The 15,000-nt window shown below is 40.9% G+C and overlaps 1 protein-coding gene across 6 annotated transcripts in view; it reads right to left on the reverse strand.

The window, feature by feature from the left end:
* The window catches only part of LOC147020304 (receptor-type tyrosine-protein phosphatase kappa-like), a 374,226-nt gene that overhangs the window by 112,807 nt on the left and 246,419 nt on the right, over positions 1 to 15,000 (reverse strand). For all 6 annotated transcript variants that reach the window (XM_085895598.1, XM_085895596.1, XM_085895595.1 and 3 more), the window contains 3 exons: positions 2,513 to 2,600; positions 2,283 to 2,359; positions 1,853 to 1,889 (listed from right to left, as the gene is read on the reverse strand). In XM_085895598.1, coding sequence (XP_085751724.1) covers positions 1,853 to 1,889; positions 2,283 to 2,359; positions 2,513 to 2,600 — 202 coding nt within the window. The remainder of the gene's footprint in view (positions 1 to 1,852; positions 1,890 to 2,282; positions 2,360 to 2,512; positions 2,601 to 15,000) is intronic.

Consider the following 15,000-nt stretch of genomic DNA (forward strand, 5'->3'; position numbering starts at 1 on the left):
GTGCCATGTTGGAAAAAACAAAAAACTTTGCACCTCTGTAATCTCCGAAACCATTCGATGGAAAAAAAATTGAAACATGGCTCATTGCCAAGTACTCCCCATGCGGAATAAGATATATTCATGATGACATCAATTTGACAGGTACAATACTTGATCTGGTTAGTATGAAAAAAAATTCTCTGCAATTGTTGGTCCGATTGACACAAAAGCTTCCACATAGGTGCGCCTCCTCCTATAGAATTTTTAGTCATAATTATGACATCATAAGTCACATGGTACAGGTGCCATCTTGGAAAAACCAAAAAAAACTTTGCACCTCTATATCTGCAAAATCACTCCATGGAAAAAATTTACACATGGCTCATTGTCAAGTACTCCCCATGGGGAATAACATGTGTTAATGATGATATCATTTATTTCTTCATTATGATGTCATAATTCAACAAGCACCACGCTTGATTCAATAAGTAATGGAATTTTTGTTCTTTGTAACTGTTGGTCCCATTGACATGGTCTTGACCATAGGTTCGCTTCCTCATGTAGGAATTTACAAGGATAATTATGATGCCATAAGTCATGTGGTACAGATGCCATCTTAGAAAAAGCCCAAAACTTTGTACCTCTCTATCTCCCAAGCCGCCCCATGACAAAAAATTAAACATGGCTCATTGTCAAGTACTCTCCATAGGGAATACGTTATGTTAATGACGATGCAATTGGTGCCTTCATTATGAAGTCATAATGCAATAAGTGGAACGCTTGATCCAGTCAGTATGAAAAAAATGTCACTACAATTGCTGAAACCGCTAACCGATCAGTGCAAAACTTTAACTAATTTATCAATTACCCATGGGGAATATAGTTTGATAAAAGTGACATCATTGGTCACTGGTCTGGCACCATATTGGATCAAAGAAAAAATCCTTGCAACTACATAGCTTACTAGCAGGTTACTATCTTTCACACTCTCTTCGCATCCGTCCATCTTCCAAGTTGTTTGTTTCCTCACCACTATACTGCTCATAAGTTCACCTCGATTGACATTGCCTTGCTCTTACCCAAGCCTATATTTTATACACAAAAAATAAGTGAGAATTGGGGGATATAATATTTTTCCTTCCAGAGTTAATTCCCTTATAATTTTAATCTTTTGCCTGAAGTCACCTTTTATGTAGTGCATGGTAGACCATGGGCCAATACCCGTTTTATATGGAAATTGTAATACACAGATTACAATATTGTCAGATTGTTTCACATCATGTTTGTGCAATATTATTGCAATGAACAAACAACAAAAAGTTAGTGAAATGCTTTCCTTTTATATTTTTCGCCTGCTGACATTATCTCACTTGCACTCTCGACTTATCCATGAGTACGACCAGGCAGAATAGTGTATTATTACATGAAATAATTAAATAATTCCTTCCGGTTTTCCATGTGGCTCTTGAATCGTTTTCCACAATTTATTTTGTCCATTGTTTTGTTGCACTGATAATGACATGAACTATGAAGCAAATACCGGTTATTATGGTTTGTTGACCCACTCATGTTCACCTCTTCCATGAGCCTCGACTTCTGCTGGAAAAAAATCCTGAGTAACAGAATTAAGGCTTAAACAGTTGTCCAAGATTGGTTGTTACACAAGTCAAAGAAACATCAGGTAACCCTTGCAAACTACCGAGTTGATTGGTGCAGATCCATCATACTAGCCTGTGGAAGCCTCTCTCTTGAATAACTGAGAACATGTCCTCCTGGCCAAAGGTTAATATGGACTGCTGTACTAAGGAATTGATAAGGCGAGGAATGAGAGGAATCTATTTACTGAAAAAAGTTGAAGATGCAAAGCACATACCCTGAGTAGCGATGTAATGATGACTTTCATAATATCCCTGCAAAAAAACAAAAAGGCATCAATGTAGATAAACAGAATTAAAGTAAACATTTATATCAAGACTACATAATTAACATAAATATTTAAACTAAAAAGATCAAGCCCCGAGGCACTGTTGAGCTGTGGAGACGAAACTGCAGATGATGGGAAAGAGACATCTTGGCGAGGCCAACGGCCCTTGTTTATGTGTAGTTGTTTGCCGAGTTGATGCTGGGACAGCACTGTTTCCAAAGAGTTTAACCATTTGATGTAAAACGAGAAAATTTATATTAGCACAAGCCTTTCAAAAGGTTAAAAGCAAAATAAATACAGTCACAAGTGCTTGGGTTAGGTGCATTAAGAGACCAACCACATGAGCAGGGCCAGGGCATGCACAGTTCATGGCACTCACATCAATATAGTTGGCGTTGATGTAATCGGAGTGTGGTTCTGCGCTCAGTGTCTCCAAAACCACTCGAGAGTGATCATCTGTTGGAGCAGCCGAGCAGGACAATATTTCACTCAAGCATTTCCAAGACAGACAATATCACGTCTAAGACAAACAGCCAGCCATGCAGATGAATAATGCATGAGCCACGCAAACACAGAGGCACTGTAAGTATCCTGGGTAGTATCACTCACAAGCAATGATATTTCCGTATCTGTTCTTTGGACGGTTGTCTTCCCTTTTTGCCACATCCCACGATGCAGCTTGACCTTCAAAAAAACTCTGCACACCAGGTATAACCAGAACAATGAGAACAATAAAAATTGAGAACAATAAGGTAACAACAACCACAGCAGATTTCATCACCTGAAAATGGCATAATTCTGAAATGACACTAAAAGGGCATGCATGTCAAACAAAATAGAGAGAAAACAAAAATAACAAATTAACTTCTGAAAATCGTGTCAAACAAAACAAGCATCTATCTGGGTGCTTCGTAAGTGCTGGTTTCAGAAGAACGGGTTTTTCCTGGTTTCAAAACCTTCCTTGGTTTCTGATTCACAAGGGAAGATGAAACTCCCATTCAAATTACACTCCAATCTCAGGCTGCCTGTTGTTGAACTGTGGACTACTTGGCTCTGACAGGTGACCTTGCTCTTTTGGTGGAAACTTTGTGGAATAAACTAAGGTGGGGCAAGATGCAAGGAAAGAACATGTTTTTCAGTTGACTCTTTCTATTGTTATTATGATTATGATTATTATTATTAGCTTATCTGGAATTTCAATTCCAGATAAGGTATTGTCATCGTACACTGTCGGTCTGTCTGTCTCCTATTTAGACTTCGGTCAAACCGCTGGGCCGATCCAGCTGAAATTTGGCAGCAATGTTCTGCTGCTGATCGGTAACGAGGATTGCAAAGCTCGTTCTGGTTACGTGACTTAAAGTCGGTCAAAATGGTCAATTTTGTAAATTTCTTCAAAAATCTTCTTCTCCAGACTCACCAGTCAGAATTCCACCAAATTTGGGTTCCAACATTAAGCCAGGGCCCAGTTTAGCTCCAGGTCCAGTGGTCATATTTTTATGATTACATTATTATTATTTCGTATGCAGCCTGTGGCTGCTGGTTGCATCATTGCTAGGAGTGTAGCTGTGCCACTGATGCAGTGCACCCCATTACCAGTAAGCTGGTACTCATTTTGCTGACCTCGGAAGGATGACAGGCTGAATCAACCCACCTGGTGCTATTTAACAGCCTGACAAGGGCTCAATACCCGAAGATCCTAATGCAGTCACTTTAACCGTTACGCCAATACCAGGCTTACGCTTTCTATGATACTAACCATAGACAGCACTCATTGATAATGATAGCGCTATGGATCATCGTGTGCCCTTCTCGCAGATTTTGTATCTTCACACGCTGTTATGTTCAAAGTTGCTTCCTTGGTGCCATTCTGAGCACACGAATAGACTTTCAAGAAAGGGAACATGCTGATGAAAAGTTATTTTACTGATTCACTCATTTCAAACTTTTGTGGTTTCTTGTAACTTGCATGAATACAACTGTTGCTAATTTCTTCGATTATTTATTTTTATTTACTGCACAAAAATCCACAAACTGTTTCTTGCACGATTTCTTTGTGGTAACTGGATATTACTCGCTAGCACATGCTGATATAATTTGTGGAGAATTTATTTTTTTCAATTTCCCCATTTATTTTACACACTGAGATATAACTGTGGTATCAAATGGACTTTCACAGATATTTGAATTATTATCAGACCAATATTGCACACTTCGACATCCCCACAAATGTTTAATGGGGAATACCCCTCAAAAGTGAAAATATCCCAAACTTCTGCACATTACTGCATGTGTGTGTGTATGTGTATGTATGTATGTATACATATACATATATATATATATATATATATATATATATATATATATATATATATATATATATATATATATATATATATATATATATATATATAGTCGTGGAGTTGGCGGCCAAGATTAATCCTCTGACCCAACTTGTGGTGACAGGCAGTTAACACCGCCAGCCTGGATGGCCGAGTGGTTTTTCCAAATGAGGAGGGGTACACGTTGATCCTCAGAGATTACCACATGCGCGGGAAGGGCATGAGGCAATGGCGGTGCGATGGGGGCTCAGAAATGGATGCACAGGGGGATTTATACTCGAACCCCATGACAAATACACTGACACAGCCACTTAAAACGAACACATTTAATGAAAATAAACAAATATTTACAAAGGAGAAAAATCAGAATATGACAATACGTGAGGTTAATTAATGTCTAAGCCGAGGCGCCTCGACACACAGACTTAAATACAGACAAGGAGGAACGAAACAAAAACAAAGCAAATCCTCCATTTATTTTGGCATTTAGCTTCATCCAGCGATGGTCTTCATGGAACTTGGAATCGAGGAACTTCGAAGATGCACCCCAAAATGGTGCCAAGCCCCTCTCCAGCAGCGGGAACGTTCGTCAGGCGATCTGTGAGCGGTATTCAATACCAGGGCTCAGAGACCCCGTGCAGCTGCTTTGTCTATTGCACTTGCCCATACGCTCTTTGCAGAATGGCTGCCATCCCCTTCGGTTACATACTCGAGGCTCGGGTCCATTCCGAATGACCCAACCAAGAGCCAAAGGCCAGCGTCTTGCTCTTCCATACCAGCCAAAATTGCCTCAGCACGAACACAATAATCGTTCTGTCTTCTTCATGCGTCGAAGGAAAGCCATTTAGTAGTGCCCTGATCTTTCACACCATGTCCTCACTACGTTCTCATCTCTCGACCGCGTGCATCCTTCACTCCGCACTCAACCCTCCTCACACTGATCTTGTGCGTGCAATCCCAATCTCTTGCGATTACTGCGCAACCAACCCTTCTCCTTCAACGTCACACTGAACCACCATTTCCTCTCCGAGGCACGCACTCCTCCTCCTCCTCCTCCTCCTCCTCCTCACATCACTCCCATCAATCATCAGCCTCGGGGGCATGACTTCGCCCGCCGTCACCCTTGGAGGTCGGGCTTGTGCCTGCTCAGCATGTTATAAAAACGTAATTCTTCCATGGTTTGCAATACAAAAACATGGGGAAAAGTCACAGGGGGGCAATTACATACTGGGGGAACATTTTCTTAAACCTTATCTAATTAACACCGCACCACCCCCTGTGTGGTGACACGTAACACTTAAGCTCACAGTCTCCCGACTTAATTACATCGAGATGTCTCCTACACGTCCACGGACCAAAGAACTCCATTCAAACCTAACTTTTCTATTCAATACCTCCATGTACCCCCACAACCATAACAATATATATATATATATATATATATATATACATATATATATATACATACATATATACATACACACACACATCTTCTTCTTCTGCTTTCGGCTGCTCCCGTTAGGGGTCGCCACAGCGGATCATCTGTTATGATCCGCATAATGATTTGGCACAGGTTTTATGCCGGATGCCCTTCCTGACATAACCCTGGTCGCCTCTTACGACACAGAGATATGGTACACCTATTCCAACCGGGGAATACACCGAGCCCAGTACACTGGTACTCACTTCGCCGACCTCGGAAGGATGACAGGCTGGGTCAACCCCCTGGTGTATTAATTCAAGCGGCCAACGGGGCTTGAACTCAGGACCTTTTGGATCCCAAGCCGTGACCCTAACCACTACGCCAACACCAGGCTAATATATAATATATATATATATATATACATATATATTTTATTATATATATATATATATATATATATATATATATATATATATATATATATATATATATATATATATATGTTCCTGAAATACAGCCAAAAAGGTACACGAAAGCGCAAAGTTTTTTAGTGCCACCGTACTCACCATTCACCTGTGGTGTGCATTATCAAGTTTTGTTCAAATCGGGCAACGAAAAAAATTATTTAAAAATCAATTCACGATTCAGTAAAGTACTCTTCGGGAGTATTTGATCAATGCAAACAACCTCAGCGGTATAGTTCGCTGGAGCTATCTCTGTTTTTCTTGAAATGATTTTTAAAAAAAAGTCAAACATTTAGTATAGACAAAGAACGATTTATTTTTAAGCATAAAATAAACATCGCCATTTTGATCTAATACTTCCATGTTCGTTAATAAATAAAATTGTGTTTAGACGGGTGCTTCGTTGAACGATGATTCCTGAGGTAAATGCTCAAATTTTCTTTAAGTTAAAGTTTGACCACTAAATAATATTAAAATTTCGTGCTTTTTTCTTCTTCTTTTTTTTTTTTTTTTTCATCAACCGCTACCACAACGGGAGCCCAACAGGTTCACGGGTCGTCTCGTGCCGTGCTACTCAAAGTGGTGGTACGCGGACTGGTGCCGGTACACGACTCATCGACTGCCGGTCCGCGGCGAGTTTCCAGTTTCACATTATCATGATATATTATATGTAATGTACAAAATGAAAATGTATAAAATCTTGAAAAATAATATATTTAAGCTGACAAATTCAAAATAGGAGAGAGAGAGAAGTCTGTCAACGTCGAAGTTATCCCAGAACCGAACATGAAGGTAATATAATGTGAATTTCAGCGGAGTTGCCAGGTGGTGCTCTATTGTTTTGCCAAAATGGGTGTAATTATAATTGTACAGTTGTCATGAAAGTTTTAAAATATTCGTATTGTTTCTTTATATTATAGAAAAACTTCTTCAAACAAACTCCTAATACCAACAGTAGTTAAGTTATCCATGTGTTACGGTTCTAGGAACCGTAAGCATCCAAACATACAGTTGTCCCAAAGTCAGTTATGCCATTAAGTATATGTGTAGACAGATCCCTTCCTTGTGTTTAGTGGGAAGACACTGGGGTGCGTTACGATGTTTTTTTAGTTAGGGTAATAAATTTTTATATCCCATCCCCCATCACGATCCACTGTCCACCTGCATCTCTTGAGCCTCGTGTTTCCGAGGCAAAATCTTGCAGCAGTTCCAGTTCCCCGGCTTCCCCAAACGTTCCAATTTCTTCTTGGCTGTACAACCGTTCACCTTCCTCAAACACGCGTGGAGTGGGTGGGCATTCCGGGCCTGGCCAAGATCCCGCCCAGAAAGGGGCGGACCCATGAAGGACCTGTCCAATCGGGACTCTTGGTATTTCATTATAATTTTGCACGCATTGTCTGTGGGACTCAGGTAAAGGTTGGAAAATAACATAGGTTTAATGGAAATATTGATTTTTGAAGCTATTATCACTAGAGGTTGTTTAATTAGCTTTTGTTTAGCATTCTATTGTATTGTTCATTTTTCATGTTATATTTGCACTGATTCTACCATATACAGTTCAAATATTCGCTCAAATATTACAAATAAGCATTATTTAAGTCCATCATTCCAGGGTTGTGGAATAGGTATTAATTTTTATTTTTTATCTCGAATTTACAGATGGCGAAGCGAGACCCAATGGGCATGTTTATCAAGCCGAGAAATCCGGTTGCTGACCACACAAGTAATTCTGAATCAGCTGATGGTGATGTAAATGAAGCTGAAGTATTTCCGGCAAAAAAATAATTCATACTAGCTTTACTCGGAAATATGACTCCTCATGCATTCAATTCGGTGTTGTCATCACGAATGATGGGGGAGTGCCAAAACCACAGTGTGTTATTTGTGGAGATGTGTTGGCTGACGACTCAATGAAGCCGTCAAACCTCAAGAGGCATTTAAATACAAAACATAAAGAAATGAGTTCAAATTCGAAAGAGTTCTTTCAAAGAAAGCATGTTGATTTAAAAGGCCGTCAAAAACAGATCTTTGAAGTGTCACACATAATTACTTGTGCTTTGCGGGCTTCTTATAAAGTAGCACTTCGAGTTGCTAAGGCTAAAAAGCCATACACAATCGGTGAGACGCTACTGATAGGCTGTATTAAAGATGTCTGCATGGAAATGCTGGGTGAGGTGGCTGCAAGGAAAGTGGCTCAGGTGCCACTTTCAAATGACACTATAGCTCGACGAATTAACGATCTGGCTCAGGATATGGAAGATCAACTCATAGGACAGCATAAGTTAGCAAAGTACTTTTCTTTGCAGCTTGATGAATGTACAGACGTTGCTAATATGGCAATTCTGATGGTGTATGTGCGCTTTGAACATGAGGGTGATTTGAAGGAAGAGGTTTTTTTCTCTGCTTCACTACCAACAAAAACAACTAGTTTTGAAGTATTCAAGACTGAGTGACTACATCGTTAACAAATGTGGGTTGGATATGAAGTTTTGCGTAGGCGTATGTTCTGATGGCGCTGCCGCAATGATAGGACGGCATTCAGGAGTGGTTACCCAGATCAAGGCGCTTGCCCCAGAATACAAGTCAATGCACTGCTTCCTTCACCGGGAAAGTTTTGCTACAAAAAAAATGTCAACAGAACTAAACAGTGTGCTCAGCGAGGTTGTAAAAATTGTGAATCATGTAAAGGCAAATGCTCTAAATTCGAGACTATTCGCTGCATTATGTGATATGGGAGCTGATCATAAACAGCTCCTATTGCATGTCGATGTACGTTGGTTCTCAAGATGAAAAGTCCTGTCAAGAGTATTTGAACTACAAAACGAACTGGCCGAGTTTCTTCAGGAAGAAAAAGCAAACTGGTCACAATCGTTCGGAGATGTGAATTGGCTAGCCAAGCTGGCTTATTTGGCTGATATCTTTATCATCTTTAATGATCTCAACACCTCCATGCAGGGAAGGATGGCTTCGTGGTTTACAATGGCAGACAAGATCGACGGACAAAAACGAAAGCAAGAAGCATGGAAGAGTCGAGTGTCAAGAGATTGTTATGATATGTTTCACCAATTAGCGGCAGTCATCGCTGATGCAGGAGAAGACCTTAATGTTACATCTCTACGAAATGTCATCAGAGAACACTTGACGAATTTGGTAGAACGTTTTCAGCATTACTATCCAGAAGAAGAAGATCCACGGAAAGGGAATGAATGGACCCGAAATCTGTTTCTGCCATTGAGAGATGACATAGGTGTCACTATGGAGGATAAATTGTTGGAGCTGTCTGCTGATGAAGGATTGAAGAGGAGTTTCGAAACTACAACAGCACTTGCTTCTTTGTGGATAAAAGTGAAAGCAGAATATCCTGAGCTTACGGAAATTGCTCCGAAAACTCTTCTCCCATTTCCTTCAACCTACCTCTGCGAGACTGGCTTCTCAACCATGAGCATCATCAAGACAAAGTACAGGAATAATGTGGAAATTCATTCTCCATTGCGCGTGGCACTGTCCTCAATTGAACAAGCTGACAAAGAAGAAGCAGGCTCACCTTTCACATTAGTAAAAGTTAAGGATTTAACATGCCTATATCATCAATTTCATATTTTAACATTACAACATTTTCAAATTTGTCTTCAATGTCATGTGACCTCTTTCCTTTCGATCTTTCTTTTAATGTCTTTATTCACTGGAGTTTAAGATAACTAAAAAATATAATTTTTTCAACCTACCTTATTCATTTTATTACTTACATACCGGTATACATATGTTTATAATAACTATGTTTGAAGGCTTTGCTAGTTTGATTTTTTTATATATATTTTTAATGTTGTAATACTGTATTACTCGTTTACAAAATATATATAAAAAAAGTGTCAACTTTAATTTTATTCATTATATTGTTATATTTTTCCGGTAAAAATTAATATTACGAAGGATGTTCAAATAATATTTTCTCAGATCATAAACAAATAATAATATGGCACAAATATGGTACCGGTCCCTGGCACATTGGAAAAAAACCTACCGGTCTGCCACATCAGATAGTTTGAGAAGCACTGGTCTAGTGTATATATATATATATATATATATATATATATATATATATATATATATATATATATATATATATACAGGGGGCTGCAAAAGTAGGTATACAGTAATGAATAAAAGAACAGTCCTTACTGTATACCTACTTTTGCAGCCCCCTGTATATATATGGTGTCCTAAAAAAATATACAACTTTTAAAATTCTTCGTTTGATCCTAAAAAAGCAGTAATTTTGTCACTAATGCTTCATTTCTTGTTCCAGAGACCCTGAAGTCTATTTTGATACCTAGCAAGCACCAGAAAAATGCCAAGACTGACCGTACAACAACGGACTAAAATTGTTGAACTTTGGCACCAGACGAAAAGTGTCATCCAGGTGCAACGTCTTTACTCGAGAGATTTCGGTATCCACTTGCGCCATGCACCAAACTTTCGGACAATAAAGTGCACCATCACAAAGTTTACCAATGTGGGAACCATTTGTGACCTTCACAAGGGTATGGGATAATTGGTCCATACTTCTTTGAAGATGACCAGGGACGCACTTGCACGGTAAACCAGAGGAACTATCACGAAATGATTCAGGAATTCTATCTGCCTGAGATACATACTCAGGCCCGTAGGAGAAACAACCTGATCCAGATGAGAACCCAGTGGTTCCAGCAGGATGGGGCACCGCCCCATACAGCCAGGGAAACAAGGCGTTTTCTCAACCAACATTTTGAGGGCCGCTTTATCTCTCTCTACGAAGATGTTGAGTGGCCACCGTATTCCCCTGACCTTACTCCTCCAGACTTCTTCTTGTGGGGGTATCTCAAGGACAGGATCTATGGAAACCCTAGGCCTCAGACTCTTGATCAGCTGAAGGAAAACATCCACCGAGAAATCCAGAACATTCCTCAGGAAACGTTTCCCAAAGTGATGGAGAACATGACAACGCGTTTGCAGGCAGTGATCGGACAACGTGGAGCCGACGTCGAACATGTGGTCTAAAAGAAAATGACGATTCTATACCAAAATTTAAATTTTGGTGGCAATTTTGACATTGGTTCAACAAACTTCAACCTTTCAGCTTTCTATCCAGCCATATATATATTTTTTAAATATATATGTTATGACCATCCTCTTTGCAGATGAAAAGTTGTATTTTTTTTGGGACACCCTGTATATATATATATCTATCTACACACACACACACACACACACACACACACACACACACACACACACACACACACACACACACACACACACACACACACACACACACACACACACACACACACACGTTGCCCACTCCACATTCGAAGTGCATTCAAATGAAACATATGAATTACTTTGTTAATTTGTTTGTAGTGCAGAAGCTGCTGCCTCGACAGTAACTATGCCTGGCAATCGCAAGCAGTGTATCCGGCTGCCAGTAAACCTCCATAAAGACCATACCAATTGCTACCCACAGATGAGGTGAGAATTTGTAATTTGTTCATGGTGTGAGCGGTGTCTCACTTCCCCTTTGCAAAGGACATCATTGGATTTCTAACTGTCATTAATTGTTGCTGGCAGGCAGGATGTCCAGTTTAATGTCCACTTGAGGGACGGCGCATATATTGATGTGTCAACCAAGTTGAAAAGCACCAGGATGGCAGTTTTTAGCTGAGTCCGGATTCAAACTCTAGCGAGACAGCTCAGAGGCGAGAGCACAAGCCTTTGCATTTATAATTTGAGACACCATAGGAACTCCAGAAAATGCTAATTCAGAAAATGTGAAAATAAATAACATTTGGGCAGGATTCGTCTTCATTTGTCCAGGGTGCCAGCAATTAATCTCCAACTTTTTGAGAAAGTTACCATGGGATCTTTAACGTTCACCATCTGCTAGCTTGAGCAGATGACTTCTCCAGCTGAATGTCCTTCCAATGGACAGCGTGAACATCAGTGAATTGTACTGCCTGCAAAGCACCATGGTGGAAATTTATAGCTGCACCAAGATTGAAACCCAGGCAAAGAGGCGAGTGAGAATACCTCTCGGTCTTGGCTATCCTGCGAGCCCAAGATTCCTGCACACAAACAAAAACCACAAGCACATGTGCAAGTGCACACATCAAACAATATGGAACGTGCTGCCATGTTTGCTCTTGCATGATTGGACAGTATCATAGCATCACTTTATGTCAGTCTATTACACACCACATCCAGTTGGCTTAAATGGAGGAAACAAGACATCCTCGAACAGCCGTTTGTCAAATGTATTGAGATTGCTTGGGTAGACATTGCAATCCCGCTATCAAAACAAGAATCCATTTCACTGAGTGTTTGAAGAGAAGGAAGGATTATGAAGCATATGTATTACTCAGAGGCTTTTGGATGAATCAAAGCACTTCAATTTCACTGAAATCCTTCCTCCAGTCATTCACTGGCGAAAGCGAGGAACGGTAACAAAAGCTCGGCACATGAAATTACAAGCAGCCACTAAAGGTCAAAATGATGCCTCCACCGGCGTGCACTCACCTTCACAAGGTCACTCATTTGAATCACGCGGTTCTCTGAAACCTTACCAAAACGGAGTGGGATTGATGCAGCTTTGTGCAGCTTTGGAAAGATTCGTGGAAGGTGTCAAAACATCACTGTGCAATTGCTGTGGCGGCCTTGCAATGATCTGTGGGATCCTAGCATCAGTGTGGTGTACGAAATCAACATTCAATATGGAAAAGCATGGAGCACATCTCTGGGGTTGGTACGAAGATGTGCAGTGCAGGTGGCAAATAGGTGAATTTGGTATCACTTTTCATACCATGCTGACTTTGAGAATGGATCACAAAAACAGCAGTTATGGGGATGAAACAAAACTCAGGGATGTCATGTGGTATGAAATACCCCAGGGATGTAATGTGGTGTGAAATATCCCAGTGATGTTAGTGTGGTGATGAACTATGACAGCAATGAGATTGTGGTGATGGAGTATCCCAGGAATGCAATCACTGTTCCACAATGTGAATTGGATTCCATATTGGTATAATGGTCCAAATAACCACTCCATCAAACATGCCATGTTCAAGGACTTCTTTTGAAAAGGCTTGTCAGTATTAGACTGCACTGATAATACCAAGTGCGTGTTCACAACCAGAGGGATCTTAAAATAAAAAGCCTCTTTTCTTTTCAATACAAGATCGAGTCTTATGGAAGAGTGAGGAAAAAGGCAATACACTGACAAAGAGAGAGATAGAGAGGGAGGGGAGAGGGAGAGGTGGAGGGAGAGGTGGAGGGAGAGGTGGAGGGAGAGGTGGAGGGAGAGGTGGAGGGAGAGGTGGAGGGAGAGGTGGAGGGAGAGGTAGAAGTAGAGGTGGAGGGAGAGGTGGAGGGAGAGGTAGAAGTAGAGGTAGAGGTAGAGGGAGAGTAACTGGTAAGCAAGAGGGTGGTGTTGGGGAGGGTTAACAGGGTAGAAAAGATTGTGAAGAGTGGTATTGAACAGCCTCAGTCAGGCATTTGCACAAATGGGAGAAAAGAGAGCAACAATAGTGGAGGTGGGTAGGAAGCCTGAGCACTGGAGGAACGTATCCTGAAAGAACATGGAGGTTCAGAAGGCTGAGAGAGAAGAGGAAGTAAGACAGGAGGAGAAGTGGTAAAAAAAACAAGGCCAACAACAAGTCAGCGATGTGATTGTACTTCCACTGTAATGATATACCTCTCAAAAAGATGTACCATCACAGTGCTAATAACGATATACGGTATCTTTCAATGGTGAAGAATCATAAAAAATTATAGTGTCCGGATCCGGATCGTCACGAAAAATATTGTAGTGGTTCTGCGGGGCCGGCACTCCCCCGGGGTGGTGGCACCCAATTTGTAGCGGTCCTGAGACAGTTATTTCATTAGTGTTTGTTTGGTTGACGCTTCAATTATGTCTGGTGGGCATATGGGACAATAAGCATTGTGTGGGGCTTTTAGTTGGGTCATTGATTCAATTTTCTGTTCTTTCATCAATTTTAACTTACTTTTGACACAAAACCACTCCTTCATGCAATCATGCACGTCGCAGACTGAACAGTTCCGTTACTCGAGGGCCTCAATAGCATACACGCGCCATTTCCCCGTTAAGACCGTGCGCCATTATTCAACGGACACTTTACTTCAGCCTTCACGGTACTCGCACCATCAATGCCACAAACCTTCATATGAACTTCAAACACCTTCCTTAAAAATCCCCACAATAACATACACTCGACCTCTTCACCACAAACGTCTTCTCACTACAAACGCTTCAATCACCTCATCACAACCGTTTCAACCTATTCACCACAAATTCCTCTTCACTATAAATGCTTTAATCACCTCATCACAACCGTTTCAACCTCTTCACCACAAATGCCACAGCGCTTCCCCGAACTCAGTACAACCGTCCTGGGTTTCCTGGGTCAAAACTAAGATCCAGACTTTCAATGACATCTTGGATACTGCTATCTTGTCTGCACCGGTTTGTGGGGAGGATGTTGAGGTCACGGAGAGATTCACTCACCTTGGCAGTGATAGTCATGTCTCTGCATGTTATGAGCCAGAGGTCAATAGACATTTGGGTCATGCTCGGAGAGTCATGGACTCACTGGATCATGGAGCATGTCGCTGTCAGTACCTGTGCAGGAGGACGAAAGTCTGAGCCTTCAGATCATTGGTGCTTCCAGTCTTGCTCTACGGATGTGAGACTTGGACTCTGACTAGGTATCTGAGATGGAGACTTATCTCCATCGGTAGCAGGTCTCTTTGGAGAATCCTTGACTATTGCTGGTCAGACTTTGCACCCAACGAGCAATTGCTGAGAGAGATTCAGATGAG

The sequence above is a fragment of the Eptatretus burgeri genome, chromosome 9 (assembly GCF_056783735.1).
Source record: "Eptatretus burgeri isolate ZD-2024b chromosome 9, Ebu_testis_v1, whole genome shotgun sequence".
Taxonomy (NCBI): domain Eukaryota; kingdom Metazoa; phylum Chordata; class Myxini; order Myxiniformes; family Myxinidae; genus Eptatretus; species Eptatretus burgeri.